We start from the raw sequence: 27,858 nt of genomic DNA, 5'->3' as shown, positions 1-27,858 counted from the left end.
CATAGATGTTATGATGGATAATTTTACATAATTTATTAAAAAGAAAACAAGCTGAAGATGACTCTTTGAAATGCTGAAGCATTGTACAACATCACAGTTTCACCAGACAGGGGCAGTATTTCCTCATTGTTTAAGTACCGGCAGCGGAGGATACACGAGGATTATGTAATGTCCCAACCCAATTAATTAAATTCACAATGAGAGTTTGTTGATAAAAACTGTCAGTATGTAATAGGGGTGCCACTACCAAAAGACACATTATTCTGGTATTAATGATTTTAGTGTTGAAAGTTCATATAGATATGCACTGCACTGCACCGATAAAAAAGAAATAGCATCATCTCTTACATACAGAAGAGTCTATAATACTATGTATTGTATTACAAAAGATACCACTAAATGATAAGTCAATTGCAAAAGTAAAATAAATACCAAAGTGGCATGTATCCTGCTTCTGAAGAGATATGATTATTGCTTGTAATAGTCAGGATTTGGTGTCTTTCCTTTCTCACTGGTCAACAGATTACCTCCTAATGAAATGGTCTGAATCTGACACCTCAAATAAAAGCAGTAATTATCTCAATTCCGTCATCAATGGATGTGATATCACATAGCAGTCTCCAAATGCATATTTTTTTCCATGTATTTCCCTGATTTTATTACTGTTTGAATACACCCTCACCTTGGTACTTGTATTAGAGATGACTTGTAATGGAGTGTTGTGACAGGATGGTCGAATTTCTCATATATCTGGATACTTCACCCTCCACTGAGTGGGCTTAGTCTCTGATGCGACTCATCATAAAATTTGGTCGATCTGAAAAGATGTGAAAATATGAAAAAAGATTAAGGTAGACTGAATATTTCTGCTCTTTTACTTCGAATTTTGTGTCTTCTCTCACCCGGAATTACCAGGAAAACGTTTAGCACGTCGCACAAATCTATTGGCGGGAATTGATTACGTAACAGAAAAGCGGCGTTTTCATTGGCTGCCCAGCCGCCTCATTTCCCTTTCCCGCAGCTCGGAATCTTCAGTCTGTTGATATTTTTGAACGTTTTTACCAGTTTTTGAATTTTTTTTTACTCAGGTATGTCGACATGAAACAGAAGTCCTGTGCTCTAAAGTTAAAATTAGGGTGAAAGAAAACGCCAAAGAGAGCAGCCGTGTGCCCGCTGCCTGTCTTCCTCTCTGGTGGGATCGCTGTGGTCCTTCAGACCCGCAGGACAAGGCCGACCCCGCCGACTTTTCATTCCTCCAGCATCCAACACACACAGTAAGAAAATGGCTTTAAATCTCACAAACATGTCGACATTTGCTCGTCCCCCGCCCCCCGACCCCCCGACCCCCCGCCCGAAAGGCCTTCTGTGACGATCGGCTCCCTTCACGGTGGCCGCATGATCATTTCTTTTAGACGATATTCGACATCTTGTGGCGTTAACTAACTTGACATGCCAAGGCTGTAAACTGTTTTGCAGCATTTCATGCGTATTTGTCGGGCACACACACCGAGTCCCTCCGTCCATCAGTCATCCATGAATTCATTCATCTCCGCAGTCTCTGCTCTCTGAAGTTCCCCATTAGTCAAGCATGTCAAACGAATGGAGGCAGTCGTGATCGGCACGTTAATAATTTACCGGAGCTTTGTTTGCAGTTAGTGGACTCTGGTGTGTAAAAAAAAGTCGCAGGAATAATTGTGTAATAAATAAATAGGCGGGGGGGGGCAAGGCGAAGACTAACGGAGGTCGTGTGTCAGAGAAAGGATCTGTGACGTAGTTTACGGTACTAGGGCGGCCGCTGAGCAATTAAAGATCCTCCGAAACCAGTTCCACCTTCATGTTGAACGGCTACATCTGGCTGCAGACCAGAGAGGTTGGGTGTGCGATCGAATGAATGTGTGCTTGTTCAGCTTGTTTTTTTATTTATTTTTTTTTTTCATCGAGGCAGACGGGATGCCATATCCTCCAAAACGTCAGCGCTGAATGTACTGGAAGGGTTACGGACCTCTGAGTGAATGATCCTCTGACGCTTCAGGATTCTTCATAAGAACTTCTCTTCTCATTCACTGGATGAATGTTCAAGGACACTTTGGTCCTGTATTGTAGACATATTCAATCTGAAGGCTTTTCCGTTCTCTCTGTTTTGGATCAATCTTTTGTAATCAATTTAACCGTATGTATTGGTGAGCTGGTCTCCATTTGGCAGCTGAGACATGGCACTTTATATGGAAGGTATGTGGTGATGTGGAAAGAATTTTACAACAAACTTTTGATCTATAATCGATTTTAACTGTTTTGGACTTTTCTTTTTTTCTGCATTCCAGACATTTCTGAAATGTGTTTTTAGACACGTCAGTACAGAATTAAAATCAGGTTGCAAAGACTTTGCCCATATACTAAATGATCTGTCGCGCAATTGCCATGTTTGTTTTTTTTTTGTTAGTTTGAAACTCTAAGTTGATACCTTCACACGGAGGCACTGAAATTGGAAGATTAACGCTTCTTCAATTTAATATATAACATGTATATGGCGACATGAAAGAAAATATAGTTTTGTTTTAAGTCACTGAATGGGCACTGTCCTTTGCCTATGACTCATTGTGTGTCTTGAATGTTTTGGAGATTTGTGAGTTATTAACTCAAAATTTGTAAGTGATGGCACTTCCTCCATGCACATGACTGACTCTCAAATTGTATTTCAAATCAGCTGCGGATTTTACCCCAGTTTTGGAATGAGGGACATAGTTCTCCAGGTCCTCTTGTGTTTACTCTAAAGTTTTATTTCACTGCTGTGGACTTGCTATTCTTGCAGGCAACCTCCTTTTAACTTAGGAGTTACTGCCACAGAATTCTGACTTCTTGGGCAGATAAAATGCGCTCCTTCAGATGCCACCTTGAACTCTTTTGAAGAGACGAAGAGCTCTCAACAATGGCTGGTTAGCTGAAAAAGTGATTAACTACACAGAGACATTATAAGTGGATTTTCTCAATCACTCATTTGACCGTAAATTTGAAAAGCTGTAAATTAATTGATAGAGCTAAGAAAATGCTACCATTCATCTGTTGATGGATAGATATTCTACTTTTTTTACAGTCACAAATGGCACCCTGTTTCTAATCAGCCCTTAAATCCTACCCAGTGGCCATAAAATCCAAGGAGCCAATCCAGTAAATGCTCCCTATATTTTTCTGCTGCTGTTGCCAATTTGTGAGGATGTTGGATTTTTCTTGTCAAACTTGAGTAGAAAAAATGTTGTCATCTCTTTAAATGTGTGCCAGGGGTCATTAGTTACTGTTTTGAGGTTCCTCTAGGCTCACCAATGACATTATGATGAAAGCCAGACTGGCAGGAGTCTATCAGATATTGTATACCTGACACTAGAGTCACTTCCGAAGTCTTCCACATAGTCTCACATTGTCTTTGGAATGTCTTTTAAAATATTGCCAATTTAGGCTCCTGTCATGGTCGTAACTAGTGTTTTGGTATGTTTGGGGTTTTTTTTGTTTTGTTTTGTTTTGTTTTTTTGTTAAGATCGCCTGGCATTGGCCTTAAACCACTTAAATCTCATCAAAGTATTAATCACCTAAAATGAATAATGAAAAGGCTCAGCTGGTTAGTAGTGTCACAATGATTCTCAGATTATGTTCTCATTGTTGCTGTGTGCTGAGAACATAAGACAAGACAAAGCTAACATGTGCTAATTGAAAATTAAAAAAAGTGCTTTGTGTGGTGGGTCAGTTTCCCAGCCACGCTGAATGAATGTGTCTTTATTACAAATTTTCAAGGCCAAATTTGATGTTGATAGTTGATATAAAGAAAAACTGAGAACTACTCGAATAAAAACACAATAAAGATGATTTTTATGGGCAGGTTATTGAAAAGCTCTGAGTTAATCCGTTTCTAGTTGAAAAATTGACTTGATGACAAGTTGCAGTGGAAGCAACATTTTGTTCCCAAACAGACACGGCTGAAACAAACGGTTTGGTTCAATTAAATGAGTCAAAGTTGTGACTATAAACATTTTCAGGATCCAGAATGTTTCAGAAGTCAGATAAAGTCCAGTGGTGAAAAAATTTGTCCTCTCATCTCCACTATCTTCCCTATCCAGGTCTGAGTAAAGGAGTAGCTAGTAGAGGGATGGCTCAGTTCCAGGAAATGATGCGGCAGCAGCTGGAGAACTCCATGCACACAGAGCTGGAGAATCTGCTGGACACAACGACAGGGGTCGAGAGAGAGGTACACTAGCTCTGACTTTCTCTCTCTCTCTGCCTCTCTGGGCATCTGGTAGTGATTTAGAGGGCGGTGGGGTCTCACATGAGCACTGGGAAAACACAAAAGTGACACATACTGTAGCACTGTGCCAATTAGGGTTTGACCTGCATGCTCACACACACTCACAAACAGAAAGCGCATGTCATGAAATTGCCAAATGAAAGGTTTTTAAGCAAACATTCACTCATGTTGTCAGCCTGAATCATAATACATTTTGTCATTAGAGAGACACAGCCCAACTGAAACCCCGTCATTTCGTCATGTTTACCAAAAAGATATTCTGGACTTGGGGGTGTATACTTCTTAGCTCACAGCAGCTGATTAATGGGATCTTCAGACTTGAATCTGAACTGTGTCTTAAACAGCTACAGGAAAGAGAGACTCACCTTTATTTAATCTGTTTTCTTTGGTGTAATACAGTCATATCCCCTTGAGAGCAAGCTGTCACTAAAATGTTTTGAAAACGCACAAAGATAGGGTTTAGCAGTTCCCTCCTGAATAAATATACCTAAATGAATTTACGGAGCACAAAAAAACACAAAAGATCTAACGGTACTCATGAAAAAAAGGTCACAAGACAAATCAGTCACACACACAAGAGTCCCCAGTCCTTCATACACAATTAGGTTCACAGGCCAAGCTTTTGTATTCTCTAAAGACAACATGAGTAAATACACACTGGTTAAACTGGGTGGGCCTCATGACCGCTGACTTTCACATGGCTTTCTTGTACCCTCCAGGAATTGATTATTTTTAAATGCACATTGGAATTCAAGTATTTACATTTTTCGAGACTATAAATAAATTAAAATTCATTTGTCATCCTTTGACGTGCTGCATCACAACCTGATGCTCTTACCTTAATCACAGTCTGGTTTAATAATACAAGATTAATTGAAATACATAATGTTAGTGAGTATCAGTGTAGAGTTCATCAAGAGTTTTCAAGTAGTATACAATAACTACGTACAATAACACGGTCCTGTTCAGCAGGAATTATGGTCAATGTTACAGCTGAACAGCTCAATTTACATACTTTTGTAATTGCTTAGCACCATCAAACAATCAATTACGTCTGCTTTGTGGTTAAACATGTTTAGCAGCGTCATACATATTTTATCCATCAATAGATAAAATTATCAGGTGTGATAGCTCACTTAATGAACACACCAACAAACTTCACTTCACTTTAATTTTGTTAATGAAAACTATGTTAACTTATTCTGATTTTCCATTCGACTTGATCATTTGGGCACTTTGAGAGGTACTTGGTCCATTTTCGTCTTTCTGCACCACTGAAATAAAGTGGTAGAGCAAAACTGAATCAGTGACGTGGCAAACCTTTTCCAAACTTTTAGGAATGAGTAATAGTTCAAGTTAAATAAAATATTTGTTGTGCAGGTGTCCAAGAAAGACGTTGAGGGCTTCAAGAAGCTTTTCCATAGATTTCTGCAGGTGAAGGGTCCATCGGTTGAGTGGATCAAGATACAAAGACCTCCAGAAGACTCGGTAAGTGTTTTTTGTCTGTATCTGACAGACCAAGCACATTACCTGTTTACGGTGAGAATGAAAGGAGAACTTTGTTTGCATGTAACTCTTAACCGTCCTTCTTTTTAAAAGAAGGACCATGTGACTATTTGCAAAGACACACCCACACAAAGTATTTGTTCGAAGGTGTCTGGGACTGAAACAATACCAGGTAGCAATCAAACTTTAAATGAAATAACATCCGACAGAAATCTTTTTGAGCCAGTTGACTCTTAGTGGAGACCGTTTCCTGTGAGTACAGATGAGATAATGAAACATGGTCCGGGAAGTCCAATAAGAGTAATAGAAATGCAGCTAAAATGAGTTCTGTAAGATAGATTTGAACATGTCAGGGGTGATATCACAGAAGCAAGTAGCAATAACGTTATTCTCATTCTCATTGCATGGCAAGCAGTTAAATGATGCTCACATCTTTGTCTTTCCAGATCACATTCTCAAAGGTGAATTCTTTCTTTATTGCCTTCAGGATGTCACCATGTTTTACCTTAATTTAAAATGAACCACTTCCCCAAATAATTTATCAATTCTGCAGTCAGACTTTTAAATTCCTTTAAGTTCCTTACAGGGTGTTATTCTATATTTTTAACATATCCCCCCCCATCCCTTATGGATATTATCTAATCATATATTTAGCCAGTCCACTCGATGTTCATTGGTGTATCTGTGTTTGTGTATTTGAGGGTTTTTTGTTTGTTTGTTTGTTTGTTTGTTTTGTTTTTTTTTGCATTTGTGTCTTGTGTGTATGGGCCAATCTGCTGCTCAAAACCAATTGCTCCCTGTGGGGTCAGTAAGGTTGTTTGAACATGATTAAACTGAATAGAATTGAATCTTGTTGTCCCAAGCCAATGCTAAGGACCAGAATCTGGACTGAACTGGAAATGTATTCATGGATCACTATGATGATAAAATTAAGTCTACTTCAACACTCTGCTGTGTTCCATCCAACTCATCCTGCTCATGTAGCAGCTCCTTCTCTTTGAGACAAAATGCAGTTTCCAGTTGTCTCTGCCACTGAAAATCAGCATGTTTGAATGTGAAGCATTGTTTGGGTGCAACAGTGAGTGACTCTAAATTCAGACACTCAAGTTGGAAAAAAAACCCAGAATGTTAATGCTCTATGAGTGGCTCACATTACACCTGGTTGTTGGCAAGTGTGCCTTCTACATGGTGCTGTCAGTGCTCACCAAAGATTGAGAGGAAAACACCTCCACACCACAACTGCAGTTGAACGGAGCCTGATTGGCACTCAAAGCAGATCTGACTTTTGAATACAATTTAATGAAAATATTGACTTTACAACGCTTTTGTCTTCTATTTCGTGGCTCCTGGTGTGGTACAAGAATGAAAGCAAACCATGCAGTTTCTATGTGCTTTTAGTCCTGGTTTCAGATGGTCAAACTCCCATCTTAGCACCTGTCACTCATTGAAAAGTGAACTGATGCTCTTCTTGCACCTAGCCATTTCACCTTGCATCCATAGAGTATGACTCAAAATATCCTGCAATGTATTGATTAAAGGCAAAAGGTTTTGAGTATGTAACGTTGATTCAGTTAGAAACTGATGCCTGAATGTTGTACAGACTGGATTAAACGGAATGTATATGCCAATATTACTATAAATAGAGAATCAACATTTACTTTATGAGCTCTGTCCATGACCTGAAATAGCTCCTTCTCTAAAGTAATCAGATATCAAATTCAACAATGTTCAAGTATCTTGTTGAGGTATCTTATATGTTTTTTAATTGGCACTCTAACTCAATCTCACTCTTGTTTCTCAGTGAAATCTTCCAGCAGTCATTACTTATAGTTCAGCAGACCTCTGTGGACTGCGCATTGTCTCTTCACTTTCCTCCTGCCAGTTAACTAGACAAACCTTGCGTTTCTCCTTTTGATAGAGATTTGGGTCACTTAGAAAGTTAAAGTGCCAAGTAATCAGAGTTTCTTTGACTTGATTGTTCAGGATTTTCTTGCTCCTTTTCACTGAAGAAGCACATTTTAACCCCCTTCCCTAGTTTTCAGTCACCAGGGATAGTCTTGTTCTGCTCTGCTTCCATTCTTCCATTTCTCGAACACTTGGCTTCCACATTTTGTACAAGCTTCAAAGTACAAGACCGAGAGATGCAAACCTATCTGAGACAGTCTGATATCGTTGGAGGATCCTTGAAACTTGAGTGAAGTGTTTTGTGTCAGTCAGAATGCTGAGCAGTAAGAAGCAGAACTTGGAAAATAATGGAGCAGCAGAAGTACATGTGTCTGAGTAATTGTTCACAGGCTAACTCTCTAGCTTTCTTTTTCTTCTGTCAAGACTTTCAGACTCAGCTGAGCATGTCAGTGTGACAACTGAACAGAGTGAAAAGGAAATGGCTATGATGATGAATTCTTACACATTTCTCACTGTGGGAAGGGAAGGTCACATCTACACAAACCCAAAGTCAAAAATCTAATGTGCTCATTCATTTTGAATTCAGTTAAATTACAGAGCTCTTGCTTCTTTTAATAAGTAGGATTGAAAACACTACAAAAGTGTTGATGTGGGAGGAATGATAATATTAGAAACATGATGAGATTTTTTTTAAGCGTGGGGGTGGGGTCAGTCCTGCATATACAGTAGGTGCTGTTTTATATTCAGTATATATTCATGAATTGCACTCCATTTGGCCTGAAGTAGCTTTATCAGCCAGCTTTACAAACTTTTATTTTACAACCAACAACAAATTGCCATTTGGTGAAGTATAAAATATAAAACACATATAGTATAAAAGACAACAATAAAACTATGAAGTCACTGACTTACAATTCAAATTGTGTGTTAAGATAGATCCCACAGACGTGCATGACACTTTATCTTGGTGATCTACTCAAGGGAATACCAGGTAATTTACTTTCCTTCTGATATATGCTCTATTTATAAGGGAAATCTACATACAAATAAAGTAATACAGTAAAGAGACCACTGTCCAATACCTACTTATAGTAGGTATTATACTGTCCTATACTATATTATACTGTATAGGTATAGGGTACAGTATAGTCAGTCTGTGCATATTCTCATTCATCCAGTTCATAGTCATATCCGGCCAACAATTGAATCGAACGCAACTGGACAACTTTGACAAACCTAAGTCCTAAGTCCAGTTGTGTTCGATTTAATTGTTGCCCAGTATAGTGTATGCATGTGTTGATTTGGATGTAGAGGATGTCTAGCTATGGCTGTTATGTCTTTTTACTGTGTTGTTCTTACTTTGTATCAGAAGAACTAATAGAATTTGAGCATTGATTTGTTGTTGAGCGTTGAGAAACAACAGAAACTGACAGGAACACTGAAGTCATCCAAATGTTCCCAGTATAAGAAACAGTTTATAAGGATGTAAGGTAATATGCTTATTTTGGGCATGAGTCACCAAAAATCATAAAAGTTTTGGTCATTCAGTCATAGCAAATTACATCTTTCCCATTTTTTTTGACCTGTGACCTTAAAAAGTAATTTCAACAAAAGTCCAGTATTTCACAAGAATAAAAACTGATACAAAAAAAGTAGGGCTGAGAGATATGGCTTACAAATAAAATCTCAGATTTTTTTTCTTCCTAAAACAACTAAAATTGCAAAAAAAAAAAAAAAATTTCAAAATGAGTTTTGCTTTTGTTTTGATTTTATTTTCTGGGATTTGACCAAAAAGGTTAAAATGGCAAAGTTTTCTCACAGGTCACGATTGAGTCTGGTGCCATTTTTGTCCAAGTAGATATTCACCTTTCATAGCTGTCCAATATGGCAAACCCAACTGCCATTACTGCAAAGAGGTCAGTGGATGAATCACATCAAGTAATGGCACACTCAGTCCACTCTGAAATAAGTGAGCCTGAGAGGAGCACCGGCAGCAGAAGTCAAAGGGTAAACCATTTTTCATTCAAAACAAATTGTCCTACACTTCAAATTCAAATGAATATTGGTACTAATTTTAAAGGCTGTTTTTTCAGACAATGGTGTTTGTGAGATGTTTTTTATTTTTTTATTTTTAAAAATTTCAAAACAGATTTAATAATTTCTTGGCCACTGTCAGTCTGAATAATACACAAATTCACCTTTGCTCCTGCCTGGTGGTTCTGCTTCTTATAAAGTGTCCTGTTCCTTTCAATATAAATAGCCTTGAGACAATATTTCAATAATGCCCAATTGAAAGTTTAATCAAGAGAATAGATAACAGTCATGGTCAGTCTTTAAACAGAAATTAATTCTTTTTTACTCTATTCAAGGAAGCAAGCGTCTAATTCCTGACATTCCCCTCTTACTTAGCATCCAATTGGATATCCACCAGTCCTCCTCCTGGGTAATATAATCTGTGGTCCCAATTTTCTGCCAAAGGAAAAGTAGATTGAGCTGGTTTCAAACCCAAAATGCTGCTCACTAGTATTTGTCAGCCATGTTTGCTTCTGTTTCACGGAACATTGACAGGACCTCCTCAGTCTCTCGTCTGGCACTAGACTCTTTAACCCAACACAAACACAAAGTGATTTTTCTCTTCAGTTTGTAGCAAGCAAGGAGTTACTCCATCAACTCCCAATTCTGAGCCGCCTCATTTGCACACTCAACAGCTGGAGAGAGAGAAAGATGGACAGAGGAGTAGGAAATAGGTGTGAAAAGAGGAGGATTGCAGTGAAATTGAGAGTTACATAAAGACTGAAAGAAACTGAGGCAGAAAGAAGATTAGAGCTTTGACAAGGGAACTAGAGAGACGTGTTGAAACAGGGAACATTAAGTCAAGTATAGAATGACAGTTAAGTACATTGTTGAGACAGGGGAAACAGGTCAGAAAGTGTGTGCGTGATTAAAGAGTGTGTGCGTGGGTAAAGAGGCATCACTGGGCACCTTCCTATTTCAGGAAGTGAAAGCAGAGAAAACAGGAAAGCGCAGGGTTAAACCGAACTTGGCACTTCCTCCCATCATCACCATATAGTGCTCAGTCATACATTGCCATAAGTGTTGAACTGTGTTTATTATCTATGTGGTAGTATTGTAGCCTACCATTTTGAAGCCCTGACTTTGCCATCTTGTTTTCTGTCTCTATTTGGAGGACAAGGTAGATTCGAGGAGCTGAAAGGATAAATCTGACTTGCTTTGCGCTCTCTCCAAAAAAATAAAATAACAATGAAAGCCAGACTCAATCCTGCAGGGAGAGTTAACAGCAAGCAGGACAGAGTTTTAAAAGGTCATTTTGTGAGTCTGTTAATGCGTGTGCGTGGTAAAGACAATTTAAATAAAATGTTGGGACACTGCAGCTTTGTGTGCTCAAGGACAAGTCTACGGCCTTGTACAACTTCGATATCTGTAGACTGAGAACACAGTGTTAGGGTTCTTATTATTAAGGATCTTGTGTGCATCAACTTTAGAGCAACTGTCAAGACACCAAATTAAACATTTGGTTATGCAAGTTTTCCCAGTTAGATCACTGCTGCAGTTTGATTTATTCCTTCCTTCTGTTGATGTTGATTAAACATGTTTACACATCATATTTAAGTTGTATAACATCTCATATTCTTCTGACAAGTAATTCCAAGTCATAATCCATCGCAGAACTCTCTGTGCTGTAGATAAAGTCTAAAGTCTTTCAGGTTCTCATTCCTACATACTGTCCACACTTCAGTCAGTCAGTCAGAATGAATAATGAAAACAGCATACTGCATTATAACTGACCTGAAGATAATACAGGAGTAGGAATTTTTAGAAATCTGATTAAAGAGTTGTCTGCAGACCACTTGAACACGGGAAAAATTTTGTTTGCATCTGCATTGTTCAGACAAGGAAATGAACATCTGGGAGTGGGAGCTCTCTCCCTGGGGGTACAGGGGTAGGATGGAGATTCCTACTGAAAAAAATGTCCACTCTCTACAACTGAACACACACAAAGAGCTTATTGCTTCCTCCTGAATTTCCTGCTCCCTTAAATGTTCTGCAGTACAGGCAAGAATTTGCTTCAGTTAACAATGTTGTGCCCAATGAGCTGTATCTGCTACCTGCTTTGTTTTAATGCAAGTCAATTAACACATCCTTTGGGGTTGTGTTGACTAGGATTGAGAGTGAGCAGTAGCCATGTCCAGGTTGTTGGCCACATTCATAACCTCACCCTCCATTTGCGGTGAGGGGTTGAGGAATGTGTGTGTGTGTGTGGGGTGGGCAGGCACCAGAGGAGAGACTTTCCTTTTCTATCAGGGGTTCTTATGTGTGTCTCCTGTTACTAACACAGCATTTTTAGCAGGAAACAACACAGTGACTCCCAGCCTTCTGATATTCTCTTATCTTAGCTCAGACTCACACACATATTTATTTTAGAAAGATGCAGGCAAACCAACACAGAGTTAGATTTTAACACTAATATGCTCACTGCCTTCCTAAGAGCAGAAAGCTGTTGTAACATCTGGTTAGAATTTGGTCTCCCTGGATGCTTTGGCACATTGCTCACCGTTTTCTAACTTGTTTTTTTTTTTTCAAAATTCCTAGCTAAAGAGTCAAATGCTTTAGGCAAAAAAACAATGTGTTTCAAGCACAGTTGAAAATCTTGGTGCTGAGTCACTTTTAATTTTAAAATTACATTCCTGTAGATCTGTACAAAGCAGTAGACCCTCATTCTTGCCATCTGCTCTGCAGGAGAGTGAAAGAAGTCAATAGATTATCAGAGATCTGAAGTATTGATCTAGTAATGTGCTTTCACACACACACATGCTGTACTGCAATGATTTTTGTGAACAGAAGTACTGCAGGCAATGCATTAAGGCATTATTTTTATTATTAACTGCTGCATTCACATAGAAAACATGACAGAAAATGTTTCTGATGTCTCATGTCTATTGCATGTCCCAGTTCCGATCTTATTTCAAAAAGGCAGAACAAATTAACTGTGCCATTTTCCATTTTCCTTCCAGCCCAATATGTTGCTCAGCTGTAAATTAATCATCTAATACCGAAAGTTGCTACAGTCCCCACTCTACATTCCTTTATGTGACTTTAATGTTTGCAGTACGCAGTAAAATTAAATTATCTGCATCTTTCTCTCCTCCAGATCCAGCCCTATGACAAGATCGCAGCTCGGGGCCTGCCAGACAATGTGGCCGATTGCCTAAACAAATTGGTGGTGGTCAAGCTGAATGGGGGCCTGGGCACTAGCATGGGATGTAAAGGCCCCAAGAGCCTGATCAGTGTCCGCAATGAGAACACCTTCCTGGACCTCACTGTGCAGCAGATAGAGGTAAAGGAGGTCTGACTATAAACTGACTCTAAAGCCTTCAGGAATTGTTTAAATGGAGGAATAGTGAATAGAAATTGGAACACTTAATTGTTCAGTGTGACAGTTTTCTTGCCCAAAACATGTTTTGATTCACTGGAAATGCTTTCATCAGCATAGAGACAAAAAAATAATCCCTGCACCTGATGGTGATAAGTGTTTGGCTTCTAGTGATGACAATGAGGATAAAGACCTTACAAATCACTGTACAAAAATACACATTATTTTTGCAGGCAGTTGATATTTGACAGTTATCAGCATAACATTTGTTGTAACAGATGTTTGAAACCACTTTGGTGCCACAAAAACAAGTGGTGAAGATTTTAAGTTGATGTGGTGAACCTGTTAAAAAACAGCTGCAGCTTTGGAGTTTTTTGTTTGTTTGGTTTTTTTTTTTTTTTTTTGCGATCACCTAATGAATGTAAGCTCTTTTTAGCTCTGTTTTTGGTCACCCTCCTGCCTCTTTGGAAACTAAATACTCCAGTGTTTTCCCCAGGTGGTCAAAATTGGAGTGGTGAGCACAAACTCAAATTGTAAAGTTGCAGGCCAGACAGCTAAACAGTGAAAACTCACTTTACTTCAAACTGAGAGGACCTGTAAAGTGGGGTGATACATTTGAAAACTTTGATTCTACCTGGTTTAAAATGAACAAAGCAAGCAGGAGACAGTTCAGTTGTTCAGTTCAGTTCAGTTGGAAACCCAGCCAAGCCCTGGGGAAAAACAGAAAGGCCCCAGGCTGGGAACCGAACCTGCAACCTTTTTTTGTGGGGCAACATCACTAACCACTAAGACTTGTTTCTGCTGCACCCAAGTTTAAAAGAGTCCACCCGAGCTGTGAATTGAAGGACTGATTTTGACTTGAAGAAATTCACCTATTTCCATCACTGGCATGAGGCAGACCTGACTGACTCGTATGCTGGCACAATATGAATGCTTTATTCTCTTGTTCAGTTTGAACACCTCACCCTATCCTTAAAGTTTCACATTGTTACTCTGGCTCAGAGTAAGTAGCAGGATCAATTATTGGGTTTTACATAATTTGTTGGAGTCGTGTGCCACACCAAAGAACAGGTAGAACAAGAGGAGGAGGTGATGTTTTGGATTGCGTGATTTAAACAAAAATGTGGTTATCAGATGACTCAAGTGGAAAACTCACACACTAACCCTTTCTGTACATGATGCTGCAAACATACTATATCTTCTTCCAGACATTGGCCCCTTTCATGTAACTGAGGCGCTGGGGAGATGTGTGTTTTTTAAAATTGGGCCACAGGTCTTTGGAAAGGAACTCAGTGTGATAATTGGAAGAGTTATAATGAAAGAGGATCTGTTGGTGTGCAGGCAAGCAGGTCTGTGGGATTGGCAGGGAAACAAGAGAGGGCTGTGGGCTGGAGGCGAGCTGTGTGTGTTTGTGTTATGGGAGGTATGATCACATTTGTTTATAATACCTCAAGATATGACATAGGGCATGCAATCAGAAAAAGAACAGCTGAGAACAGATGAGCCATTCTCCTGGTTCCTGGTTAATAAATTGTTCATTTTAGGAGATTTGGAGGAGAAAACTAATTCACTTGAGGGCTACAGTTTTGAGACAGTGAGACTGTAGAATATAGAGAATCTAGTCATCACAAGCCAGCAAGCGATAATGATTTTGGTGTGTGTTACATGCACAGTACTGAACCCAAATTTTTGGTGTGTGTAGCCACATTGTATTTGTGTGTGTTTCATAATGGCCTCATGGGACGCCTCTCCCCTGCCGGCACACTGCTCTCTGTGTCCAAGTCACTGCTCTCCATTTTGTGCTCAGGTCTGGTCAGATTACCTCCTGACTGAACCTATTTAGGAAGCCTATATAGAGGGAGAGAAAATGGATTCCATACACAAACCATGACCCCATTACCATGTGTCCTGTGTGAGAACCAACATCCCCTCAGCCACCACACTTTTTTCTTTTTCTTTCTTTTTTTTTTTTTCGCTTTTTGAGTGCAGAGACCCGTTCACTGTTACTGACAGTAGGCGTGGAAGGTTGGACAAAACTCATCTTTTACTAGATGTCGCCACCTGGCCGTTGAGGATTTACTGTCTTCCTGATACTTGCGATACGTGCAAATACCCTCCAAAGCTTGCCCAAAGTAAAATGGCTTTAACTATCATTATACATCATATATATATATATATATGGCAGCCATTCCAAGCTGTATGGTTGAATGATGAGTTCATGAAAACTTAGAAACCTTTATATGTCCTAAATAAATGTTCATTTAGAGCCTCAACACTTCCATAAGTAATTTAAACTTTAACACCACCATTATTATTGCTGCTCCAACATTAGCTACCGTTTAGGTTTAGTTGTTAAGTTGGGTTTTTTTTTTTTTTTTGTGTGTGTGTCTAATGTCTCATTGGCATTTATATCATTTGTTTTTTCTAATGTCCTTCAGCACCTGAACAAGACTTACAACACTGATGTTCCCCTGGTCCTCATGAATTCCTTCAACACAGATGAGGACACAAAAAAGATCCTGCAGAAGTACACACACCATCGTGTCAAGATACACACTTTTAACCAGAGCAGGTGAGAGAATCATATACGTCATGTTGCATAACGGTGGACTAAGGGACTCACAGGTCAGGATGCTCAGGTTTACCAGATATTATTAAACTGGATAGAGGCCTCACACAGAGAGTAAAACTCATTTTCTTTTGTTAAAGCACTTGTCTGTATTTGGCATTGTACGCGCCACTGCTGTGCTAAAACTGTCAAGAACAACGGCATCCAGACAGGAAACATCATGTATTGTATGGAGAAAGCTGTTAATATTTAATACCCTGGTGCCTCTAATTTTTCAGTCAAATGGAACTTGCTTTTTACTGTTTCCGTTTAATTATTTAGCACACTTTTATGTTCTGTTGGTCTGAATAAGTACAGTGCAAGGCAGGTTTAGACAACAGCTCTAGGATTTCATGCCAACAAAAAGGAAGTTGTTGAATTGGTGAAATCTCAATCAATAACAGAACAAAGAGGTATGTGGCTGAGGTGAAGTGAGTAATTCATAAAAGATACATTACTTTCAGCTGCATTTCACATTATATGATGTTCCAGCTAACAGGAAACTATTTGTTTTTTCCACACAAAAGTGTAAAACCCCTGTCAAAGTGTTTCAGCCAAACAAAGCTCCTGGGTGACTGGCCAAACTCAAAAATTGCATAGAAGTTTATTCTAAAAATAAACCCTACCTATACTATCACGAATGTTGCAATCCTGTCCTGCTCATTAATGATGCAGGGAATGCAAACATTTTGATGAAGTACCTTTTGTGCAAATTTGGCAAAGAGAAAATCCTGTTCTGATTTCCTGTTTGTCTGTGTGACCAAGTTCCTGGACCCCTATTTTCACATCACTGGGATTGCAACTGTTAGCATTTGCTCTGGCTTCTTTACGGTGGAAATGACCTTCCTTTTCCCTTCCCTAAGGCAGCTCAAGTTTGGACGGACTCCAACAATGTTGCCATTTAGAAGGGTTAGGGTTAAGTTTGAACTCTTTGCAGCATGAATGTTACACAGTTGATCCCTGCAGCAATCAGTTCAGCTTCCTCTCTGATGTTGTTCACATACATTCTTCAGGTCTGCATTGATATATTTGTGGCTTGTCCGCATAAAGATGATGATGTCTGTGATTATTCCAGCTGTTCAAAGTGGCCCTAAAGAAACATGTTCCCAGATCACCGTCAGTTTAAGTGATAAATAAGATGATCCACAGCTCTTGTCCTCAAAAGTTTCTTCCTCTTGGCGTTAGTGTCTGACTAACAGGGACAGCTCAACAGGGACACAGAACAGTAAATGTTCAAGTTTAACATGTAATACTATTGGGTTGTTGACTTTTCTTTCCAGAAACTTTTTTTTTTTTTAATTATTATTTTAATGTGGTGGTTGAGGTTTGTTTGGCATTACTTTAGCATAGAAATGTTCCATGGGATACGGTATCCCTAGACTCACTGCCCTAAAAGGTGATGGTACAACAATACACTTGTAGAAGAGAGAGACCAGAAACTGACTTAATGGCCTATGGATTTCACTCTGCATATTTTGAAGGTATTAGGAATCACACAAATAATTTTAATATTTGTTTTTAATATTTATTTTCAATAATGCTGAGGATCCGTGCTTTAGCTTTAAGAAGAGGGGAGAAAAGGCAAATGTTCTTACAATCTTAGCTGATAATGTTGTAAAAGATAAGCAAATGAGTATTTAAACAGATGTATGTTCATGTCTTGCTGTTCATTTTAAAGAAAAACTGCTTTTTCTGCAGCAGCAATATTGGATCCAGTACAGGAAAAACATTTTTGTGGAAGTAACAACGTGTTCTCACTGAGATGACATAAAACCTTTGAAGTCTATGAGCTCCTATCAAAATCGCTCGTCTGAAACATCTTCCCAGCACAGTCAGCGGGAATAAATCCTCCATTAATAAGGCCTCCTCGCCTTTTCTTCTCATCTGACCAGCTCGTCTGCACCCTGAAATATCCTCACATTGCCAGAAACACAACCAGCTCGCACTCAGTGCTGTTCCTCACAAGGAGGTTTGTTAATTTGACCTGATGCGGATCCTTTGATCTGTTTAATACACATGGTGATGATGACTTGGGCTCTTTGGCTTGTTGCCTCATCTGCCTTCTTGGAAGTTTATATCATGAGCTTGTTGTTTCTTCGCAGTTTTGAGTACTCACTTTCACATTGGCTACATATGTAAAAACGCAACTGTTCCTAATATGATTTCCTTGAAAGGTGTGTCACAGCTGGGCTCAAACACTGCTTCTGGACATGGCAGCTAAAGAGATGTCCTTTGTTTTAGAAAAAAAAAGCACAGATTAGCCAATATATAAAAACATAATCACAAGAGAAACTGCTGCAGTGGTCTGGTCTGTCACAGTAAGGACTCAGACATTAAATCTAGGTTCATTACATTAAATGTAGGTTTAATATTTTCTAAATCAGCCCTGATGGTGCAACCTACTTTATGCCTTTTTTTTTTGGGGGGGGGGTTGTTTTTTTTTTTTTTTATTTGTCAAACTAACTTATTGTGAAATTAGGTTCAAAGGTTATGGAAATAGGTTCAAAATTATAAAAATTTTTTTAATGTTTATTTTTTAACCAGTAATCTGACGAAGTGAACAAAGGCTTGAAGGCTGATTCTGCTGTGGACTCTGTTCAGGTACCCTCGTATCAACAAAGATTCCCTGCTTCCCGTGGCCACAAGTCTACACATGACTGGCCAAAATGCAGAAGCCTGGTACCCTCCTGGCCATGGTGACATCTATGCCAGCTTCTACAACTCACACCTGTTGGACAAGCTTATTGAGCAGGGGAAAGAATACATCTTTGTGTCCAACATCGACAACCTGGGGGCCACGGTGGACCTCCACATCCTGCACCACCTGGTCAGCCAGCCCAACGGCAAGCGCTGCGAGTTCATAATGGAGGTGACAGACAAGACACGTGCTGATGTCAAGGTGTGTGGAGTTGTGTATGGTGAATGTAAATGTGTCTTTTGCAGATGGATGTGACAGCCTGGCCTTTGTTCCCTGTAAGATATATAGATCATCTTTGCACTCATGCAGCTACAACCAATCTTTGAAATGAAGATGTGTCATATCCAGTTATCGAAGAGATTCAAACTTGATCTGAAGTAGTCTTTTTGCACAGAATATTTAGAGGTTATTTTCAATATAACATCAAACACATTTGCCATTTTTTTTCCATCCAGCCTCCAGGTGAATGGACTTCCATCACAGCTATAACAGTTTGAGAGAGAGCATTTGTGCTCAGTTGAGTTAGAGAATGAATGGGAAAAAAAATGGGTGGCGTTTGATTGTGTCAGTGGTTACATTCTTAAGCACAAAGAACACACCCTCTCCTGCACACAACTCTGTCTAATTTTTCACGAGCAAACAAAGCTGAGGTGAAATGACAACAGATCATATTAATCTCATCGATTGATGTTTGGCTTGCTGTGTGAACCTGAAACTATGTCAGTGGCCTTGTCCATGGCAACATTTAACACTACTTTTATAAAGTGAAGGATTTTTACAACACTCAATCATGTCAGAGACTGTGTTTTTCATTCCAGTGGGCTGCATTAGATTATTCGTTAGATTATATTTGGGTGAAAACTGCTGTTGTGACAGTTGTGACACAACTTATTAAAAGCATTTCTAGCAAAGTAGAAAGACATTTTTAAACTAAAGGAATAAATTAATTGATATTATTTTGATACATTCTGACAAAGTGCTGCAAAAATGCCATGTCTGATTTTCAGGGTGGCACCCTGATCCAGTACGAAGGAAAACTGCGTCTGCTGGAGATCGCCCAGGTGCCAAAGGCCCATGTGGACGAATTCAAGTCAGTTTCAAAGTTCAAGATCTTCAACACAAACAACCTGTGGATCTCTCTGGCTGCCATCAAGAGGTTGCAGGAACAGAATGCAATGGACATGGAGATCATTGTCAATCCAAAGGTGAGTGAATACTGCAGACGCAATAATTCAGATGTTCATTGAATCATTTGCAGAACTAACAAACAAAGCAAAGGTAAGAAAATCAACAGGGGAATGTATAACTGCAGAGATAAACCAATTTATTTGTTTGGCATTGTAAAATATTCATGAGGAGTAAAATGCAGTTTGTATCATATTCAAATTCAGGGAGCAATTTTTTATTGAATTCATAGCCATGATTTTTAAAGAATATGAGAAAAGACATGAAGTTTTAAGTTTGTTTTATATTTTCTGAGGGCCATCATTTATTACATACAGCCATAATCACATAATCACTGGGCAAACAATTTTAACATCAGTGCATGAAAGGTTTTCTGACTAATAGCAGAGACAGCTGAACTCACTAAAGTGTTAACAAGGTGTGTTTCAACAACAGAACACATCCTGTAAATGAAAGATGAGTCTCCTGCTTCAGTTCAGTCAGGTCTGAACAGACAGGATTGATGCACACATTTTTAGATTCAGTGTAACTTGCTCTTTGTGAGGACTTTGGTTATTATAGCTAATGTCCATAAACCCTCATCACAGAAACCACAGAAAGAAGATGTCTCCGCAAGCAAAAAAGAGAATCGTCATGGTCAGTGCTTTTTTTTGTGATGCAACAGTAGTTCTTTGTTCATTAATAGATACATGGCAAACAGCAACTATTAATAAAGAGCATGTGAGATACATTGTAGCTTGTCACTAACTTATGACAACATTATGCTTCCCGTTTACAATCTTCAAATCCCCCAAATTATGAGTAAGACACACACAGAGGGTCGTAAAGAATGGCAGGCACAGTTGTCACAGATCTGTCTGAGGGAAGTCCCACAGAGTCTGTCAGATGATGGCTGCTTACATTTCCCTTCTGTATGACAACACAGGCTTTTCCTCTCTGGGGGAAGGATCGTATCAGTCTCCTGAAAATCTGCTATGTAGCAACATAGAACTATGGTTTTATGTTTCTTCCTCTTCCCTCCCTTTCAATAAATTATGTAGGTCCTCAGAGTGAAATGAGTCTTGTCCTGGTAATAATCTACTGTTAAATCATCCATGTGTGAATCTGAAGCCCTTAGGGGACCAGTGGAAAGAGGGACAACAGCAAGATGGCTGAGTGTGCCAGAGATGCTCAGATAAAACAGTTGACTCTAAATAACCAGCCGACCTCCCAGAATAAAATCATCTGTCCTGTTTCACCCTGTCCACCACTTGGTGTTAAAAACAGAAGCTGTGTGTAGCAGAGCAGAGAGATATCTGCACCACTCCCCACTGCAGAGACCACCACTGAATAAATCATGTCCTGCTAAACCAAAAACAAAAGCAGTAATCCAAGCTCGTAGGCTTTGGAAGGCTCTCTGGTCTCAATGTTGGCATTCCTGCACAGCTCCACTTTCTTAACCCTCTGTTATGGTGTCAGGTTTTTGCATACAAAGGAAAAGAAAAGGAGCTTCAAAACAATCCAGTTTTCTGGTCACCTCTCTGTTGGCTCATCTGGCTCACTTGGACTCCATTTTAAACTCTGTGTGTGTGTGGGGGGGGGATTTTATAAGTTTCATTTCCCTCACAAACATCGGTCCTGTGACTTAACATTTAAAGCTTCGTCTCATTCTGCTCCACTTATCGAGCTCACTGCTACAGCTCTCTACAGATACTGTTGTAGTAAAGTTTCTTTTTAATGAAGCACAGAATAATTGATGGAGCGAGAAGTGAGGTGGTTGAATTCACATGAAGTAGTGCTTTGAGTGGGGCAGTACGGCGGCATAGTGACCTGTCCAGGGTGTACCCTGCCCTCACCCAGTATGAGCTGGGATTGGCTACAGAACTCCCCACAACCTGGAAGCAGATAACCAGTAGGAGATGAATGAAGGGATGAAGGTGTTGTGAGTGAATGCTTTGTCGGTTGAATTTGATCTTGTAGCTGTAGATTTGTCAGATCATAATTTTAAGGCTCAGTGCTTGTCCCTGACTGTCCTCCAAAGCTCTCGGTTGACAGGGCAACAAACAAATTTAATTTGATGCGACTTGATGTTATTTTGGTTGTGCTCGCCTCTCCCTCACAAGCCCCTCAGTGGAGAGAAGCGCTGCGGCAGGGAATGCTAATCTGCAGCCGGTGTCGTAAATTCAATTCTGAACCTCCACATGAATCCTGATTACTGCTTTCTCAGCCTAGAGATTAAATTTTCCAGTCCGTGGTTATAAAATTACACACCGTGATAGTGTGTGTTATGTAACTGCTGATAAAAGTGCGGCCTTATGTAAGTGTGTGGTCCGTGAATGTAAGAGTGTAGTCTCAGTAAAAGTCACAGTCAGAGTGGACGGGTCCCCTAACAGGCAGTGTACACTTGTGGCCCTGAGAGACACTTGAGATAAACATGCCCATGATGTGGTAAGTGTTATGTCATTCATCCTAACAGTTTAAACTTTGATCACTACATGTTGTTATGTCACTATATCACCATCGCTTGAAAGAAAGTTTCACAATTTTTCCAGTCTGTCCTAAAACAACAGTTGGACATCAGCCAGAGTGTCTGCACAAACACAAACAGAAATAAAGATGGACGTGCTCTTAATGACATCAGCCATAGAGCAGGTTCAGATAGATAGATCAATGGACAGAGAGACAGATGGATGGATGAATAGATTATATTGTATATATATACTTTATTTATTGATCCCACACTGGGAAATTCTTATGTCACAGCAGCAGATTATTCAGCATAGATGCAGAATGTTTACAGAATGAAGACAAACTGTACAGAACTCTCATTGTCTGACAGAAGCAGATTACTGTACAGTGATGCAGCTTTGCACACAAAAGACAGTGAAGCTGTAACTGTCTGTTGGAGAAGCTGCTCGGGATTATCCATGATGGACAGCAGTTTGTTCAGTGTCCTCCTCTCCACCAAAGTCTCCATAGTGTCCAGTTTGCGGTCAATAATAGAGGCAGGTTTTTCATATCAGTTTATTGAGCCTGTCGGTGTCACTGGCTCCGACACGGCTGCCCACGCAGACCACAGCAGAAGCTCAGAGCAGCTTTTGCGTTGTCGCCATCTCAGCAGTGTCTGACTCAGCCGAAATCTTGGCTAATCCAAAAATGGGCAAAGAGGAGGGGATGTGAGTGGAGCCCAGACGTCAGTACAAACATTTGCTCCATTGTACAGAACTTTAATATTTAGCAAAACAAGTTATAAAAAAAAAAAAAAAAAACGTACCGCAGCCATTATGAGAGCGAAGTTAGCTATGGAGACCATGACTGCTTTTGTACCAGGCCATAAACACGCTTATTTCTACTGTAACAACATCATAACATAGCAGTGTTTGAGGACTGTCTCACCGTTGGAACCATTTAACTGCAGTTTGTAAGCGCACACACATGTAGACAGAGGGAGTCTTGTTAATACAACGGTAGAAAATATATTCTCTCTACCATGAGGTGGATGAGGTCAAAGGTCAGTCTGTGGCCCGGCTGCTGTCCTAAAGAAGGAGAAGCACCGGTGGCTCCTTCAGAAACAGCTGTGGGTTTCTGGTGATATTAATACCAGGGACAGGGCTTAGGGTTCACTGAGCTGCACCCAGATCCGTCCAAATCATGATTGCTTGTTTATGTTCATTGGACCAACAGAATGCCGACATATCCTTTTTTTCCAAGCTGTGAAGGCGAGTCAGAACTGAGGAGACATCATTCATGTACTCCTTTCTCCTTTCTCCTTGATCAATCAAGCTTCAATCAGCATCTTTAGCATAAGATCTCCAGGGTTCCAGCGCTCACTCTCCAAAAGGGAAACCTCAACATTGGTTCTAATGATTTTCTCCCCAACAGTAATATGACAATAAAAAATAAAGATATTGTAACTGCAACAGAAGTAGAGCAAATATTGTCAAAGAAGTTTCTTAGCAAGTTAAATTAGGAGAAGTCATGGTCTTGTGAGAGACATGAGGAATGAAGGTAGTTCAGCCTGGACATGCAGTCACATGTTAAACTCACTGCTGGGGTAGCTTGAAAGCATAATGAGGGTTTGATATTTCTCGAGAAACAAGGTTTTGACCAGAGAAGATGAGGCGACAGATGTTTGCATTCACAGTAAAAGGGGAAGCAGCCTGGCAATGCAAGTTGAGTTAAATTACATTTTTTTAACTGAATAAATTTTGAATCACATTAAGTCAAAAGCCTTAAAACCACAAAGACTAGTTTTCAACTCCAAAAAGATTAAATGTTACTGCGTCACAGTAACACACGTTTTCTCTCATCTTTCCTTGCTCATCAGACACTTGATGGTGGACAGAACGTCATCCAGCTGGAGACAGCAGTCGGTGCAGCCATCAAAAGCTTTGACAATGCCCTGGGAATAAACGTTCCTCGCAGCCGCTTCTTGCCTGTCAAGACCACATCTGACCTGCTGCTGGTCATGTCCAACCTGTACAGCCTGGATGCCGGCTGTCTCACCATGAGCCCCAAGAGAGAGTTCCCAACCACACCACACGTCAAACTGGGTAGCTCCTTCACCAAGGTAACAACCAGGGCGGCACAAATGTGAAAACACATCTACTCATTCGTGTTTTCAGGAAGTTCTGTCATGATTTCAGGCGCTAGGAGTCCAAACACAAAAATTCAAAACTACCTTAAAACAATTCTTAATAAAATCATACATTCTTTCATTCATCTTCAACCACCTATCTGTTTCCTGTTCTGGAGCCAATTCTGTGCCCAGTTATTTCTGTGAAATAACTGGGCTCTTTACTAGACTTTAATTGATTTTTTTTTTTCTTCTAAAGGATTAATGTTGGTGGAATTGATAAATTAGATCCAGATACAGTATACAGGACAATAAGCAGTTGTCCTGATTTCTGTCTGACCAGGTTCAGGAGTACCTGACCCGCTTCGAGAGCATCCCCGACATCCTGGAGCTCGACCACCTCACTGTGTCTGGAGACGTCACCTTTGGGAAGAACGTTTCACTCAAGGTAAGCAAATCAAAATGAAGATAATTTTCTCTGTAACCCTTGAAGTGATTTTAAAGGTTTTAAGGGCTTAGATATCATTTCACTACGAAATTTAACTTGCATATGCTCTAACTGTGCAGACGTGTCTTTGGTTGATAGTACAGAAACATGGCATACTCTGGTGGTTCCAGATGTTAGCTACACACTGTGGGCCTTAAAAAGGCTGCAAAGTATTGTTAATGCTTTTAGTTTCTGTATTCGTTCATGTGGCTGAGGAAGTTTAGAGAAACACCGAAGGCAACTGTGACCGAAAAGCTCCAGAGAGATCCTTGAATTTTACTGACCTTTAAATACAACCCTGAGTGATTATAATCTGCCTTCAGATCTCAGATCCTGTGGACTCGAACAAAGGTGCGATGAGGATATAACAGGAGTGTCCAGTGAGCACTGATTTATTGCTTTAATTACATTCTGGCTTCAAAATGTCACCCAGTCTTTTCCAGCTCTGAGACACAAGAACTAAATCAGTGTTAGAAAGTGTATTTACTCAGGTCTTCTACCGTATCATATTTCTCATCCTCTACTGCTCGGTTTACTCTACAACATTCATTTGTAGAAAAAGTTGTAAGTGATGTTCTCATTATTTTGGTTAAATAACCAAAAGGCCCAAGTAGGTAAAATTATATAGATTAACAATAATAAAAAAAGAAACTCAGTGTTTATACTCTAAAGACTGAAAAAAGAGGTGTACACGTCATCTGATGACTCCTCAGATTTATCTTGTGACCGTTTGAGCAGGTGCCAACCTCAGCCCGGAAACCTCTGAGGCATCACCTGACTACCCGACCGTGATACAGATTTAGAAGTATCTTCACCTCAAGCTGCTACATCAGTGAATTAGTATTAATGAAAAAACTGGACATGTACAGATTCTTGAAATCCTTTGACTGAAGAAAGACTTTGAACGTGCCTCTGAACTAATCCCACCTCCTCCTCCTCACAGGGCACCGTCATCATCATCGCCAACCACGGAGATCGGATCGACATTCCGGCCGGCTCCATGTTGGAAAACAAAATAGTGTCCGGAAACCTTCGCATTCTGGACCACTGAGGCCTTTTTCACCCCAGCCCACACCACACCACCCAAAGCTACCCCACCATGTGACTGTGTAGGTTTATCTCATTCATGCGAGCTGCTTGTCATGTGAACCCGACAACAGATTGTGAGAGGAAGTAGGACGTCCTGAGGGTTGTGTGTGATTGCATGTGCAGTGCTACATTAGGGAATAGTTACTACGATTGTGTGTTGGATGTGTTTGTATCTTGCATATACTGCCCTCTGCAGACTGTTTATTATATTCTAAAAACTTTCATAGTATTAATAATAGTCAAATCTTAGCTGTTACTTTACAGAATGACCTATATTCATAACAGAGACTAAGCCAACATCAGATTTTATTGTTTAAATTCTTCATTAATGTCCTGATTTTAATCGTTTCCTGCCCAGAAAATACAAACCTGACATTTTACTGAACCTAAATGGTAAAAAAGATATCATCATCTTCCTCTTCATGCTTAGTGAGCACCTGCAGCACTGCTGATACAATCACATACTGTAGGTACATAGAAAGGTGAGGTCATGGCCACTGCAGCTACAGAGGAGTTTAAATGTTTATTTCTAACACAAACGTCACATTGGAGCTGGACATTGTTGTGCAGGTCAGCTGTGATCATAATAGGAAGTATTTATAACATTATCTGTACTAGCAGAGCTCAAAGCTCCATCGCAGAGACAGCTTTAACTTACTGAGTGGATTCAGGTCCCTGAGCTTCAACGTGGCCATATGAAAGGTCAATTTAAAGAGCCGGAAAATTACTCAAACATATTTTCCACTGTAGACGCCAGGGATTGTGTCTGTCTCCTTCTTGGCTGCTGTGCATTTATGTGTGTGGAGCCAGAAAACAGCTTAAATCCTGCGGGAACAGATTTTTTTTTTTTTTGGGGTATCATAAAAAACATGCTGCAAACTTGACATTGATCTATTACCATCTTTTCAGTTTATATGGAAACAGCATTATCCAAAGGTCAGCCATGTCCTCATCCAGCAGAGAAAAGGCTAGATTCCTCAGTCATTTGGACTCAGACAGCCAGATATTTTAAGAGGACTGAGTACTAACAGTTAAATGTTCACAAGCGAGTCCACCTGTTTAAATGCACATAAAACAGTGGAAAGAGCACCGTGAATCTATGAAATAAAGAAATGTGACAGTGAAAGCATCACGTCGCAGCAGACCTGTGTGAAGCGATGAGAACATAATGGTCATTACTTCTCCTGTCACCCTGGACTCTTCTTCTGCAGTGCTTTATTGGCACCCAACTGGAGAAACATAACAATATTAGATGGTAATGTGCATTAATGCAGAATTTCTCTGCCTAAGTGTGGACAGTGTGACGCTGTTTGGTCTCAGTGACTGCTCAGACATTAAAAAGGGAAGCCAACGGCCGAGTCACTCATGTGGGGACGTCGCCATGAGCAACACCTCACTACTTTACTGCAACAGCTGTCTCTCTCCAGAGAGGCTGCAGTTTTTAGAGGGCATGGTGCATGATCAAGTTGTGGAGCCAGCAGCTGTCCCGACCGAGGTGGCGTTTGTGCTAAGATATAAAAGTGTGACCTTTTTCCAGAGCACATTATAGATCCATTTCCAGCTCTGATGAGTATCAATGCCATGAAAGCTTATTTGTGCAGTTTCAGTGTAATGTAGATAATGAAAAGAAAAATATTGCATTATTACTTTTGTTTTTTTTTTTTTCCTTGTATGTTCACATGTTAAATGAGACTTTGTGCCTCCTTTATAGTGTCAAATCTCTCCTGTTTCCTGTCCATCTGCTCATTCAGTGTTGAGTCTTCACTAAAAGCAAGACAGGAGGTTTTCAGCCATGTTCACAGAGTTCAATGTGAGAATACTTGAGATGGGTCCAACTCGTGCGGACCAGCAGCCCGAAAGCAATAAATGTTGATCTGCGAAAGTGACGAGGTCCCAGCACAGTTCTGCTTTGTCAGAGCTGAATAAAGTGCAATATGAACTACTGAACGTGTTGTCCCTCGTCTCTGTGCTGCCTCGTTCACTTCAGCCACTCAGATGAAGAAAGAAGCCAATAATAAACCCCCTAACCATCTCACACTTACACAGGCTACTCAGAGAAAACATAAATAACATCCACTATCTACCTCTGCTTCTGAGTTCACAACAAATTTATAGTTTTTAATAATGTTTTTATCAAAATAA

General features: G+C 39.9%; 1 protein-coding gene across 2 annotated transcripts; it reads left to right on the top strand.

Moving 5' to 3' along the window:
* The first annotated feature begins 1,011 nt into the window (after nucleotides 1–1,011).
* Nucleotides 1,012–27,856, top strand: ugp2b (UDP-glucose pyrophosphorylase 2b). Of its 2 annotated transcripts, XM_029520579.1 has the most exons (11): nucleotides 1,012–1,274; nucleotides 1,946–2,229; nucleotides 4,107–4,234; nucleotides 5,672–5,779; nucleotides 12,873–13,058; nucleotides 15,533–15,666; nucleotides 18,304–18,601; nucleotides 19,408–19,605; nucleotides 23,892–24,134; nucleotides 24,484–24,588; nucleotides 25,571–27,856. In XM_029520579.1, exons 2-11 carry the CDS (start codon nucleotides 2,211–2,213, stop codon nucleotides 25,676–25,678), a joined length of 1,527 nt encoding a protein of 508 aa, XP_029376439.1. In that variant the 5' UTR covers nucleotides 1,012–1,274; nucleotides 1,946–2,210; the 3' UTR covers nucleotides 25,679–27,856. The 2 variants fall into 2 exon arrangements, with proteins under 2 accessions (XP_029376439.1, XP_029376440.1); XM_029520580.1 differs by lacking the exon at nucleotides 1,946–2,229 and having other exon boundaries at nucleotides 25,571–27,855.
* Nucleotides 27,857–27,858: the final 2 nt, after the last annotated feature.

The sequence above is a fragment of the Echeneis naucrates genome, chromosome 15 (genome assembly GCF_900963305.1).
Source record: "Echeneis naucrates chromosome 15, fEcheNa1.1, whole genome shotgun sequence".
Lineage (NCBI taxonomy): Eukaryota > Metazoa > Chordata > Actinopteri > Carangiformes > Echeneidae > Echeneis > Echeneis naucrates.
Note: the sequence above shows the minus strand (reverse complement) of the source record. Positions and strands in the feature narration are given on the sequence as shown.

What these genes read in the sequence shown, in the direction of transcription:
- ugp2b (XM_029520579.1), top strand. An exon ending in CACACTTTTAACCAGAGCAG is followed by an intron (nt 15,667 to 18,303) that starts GTGAGAGAATCA and finishes GACTCTGTTCAG; the next exon opens with GTACCCTCGTATCAACAAAG. An exon ending in GGAAGAACGTTTCACTCAAG is followed by an intron (nt 24,589 to 25,570) that starts GTAAGCAAATCA and finishes TCCTCCTCACAG; the next exon opens with GGCACCGTCATCATCATCGC.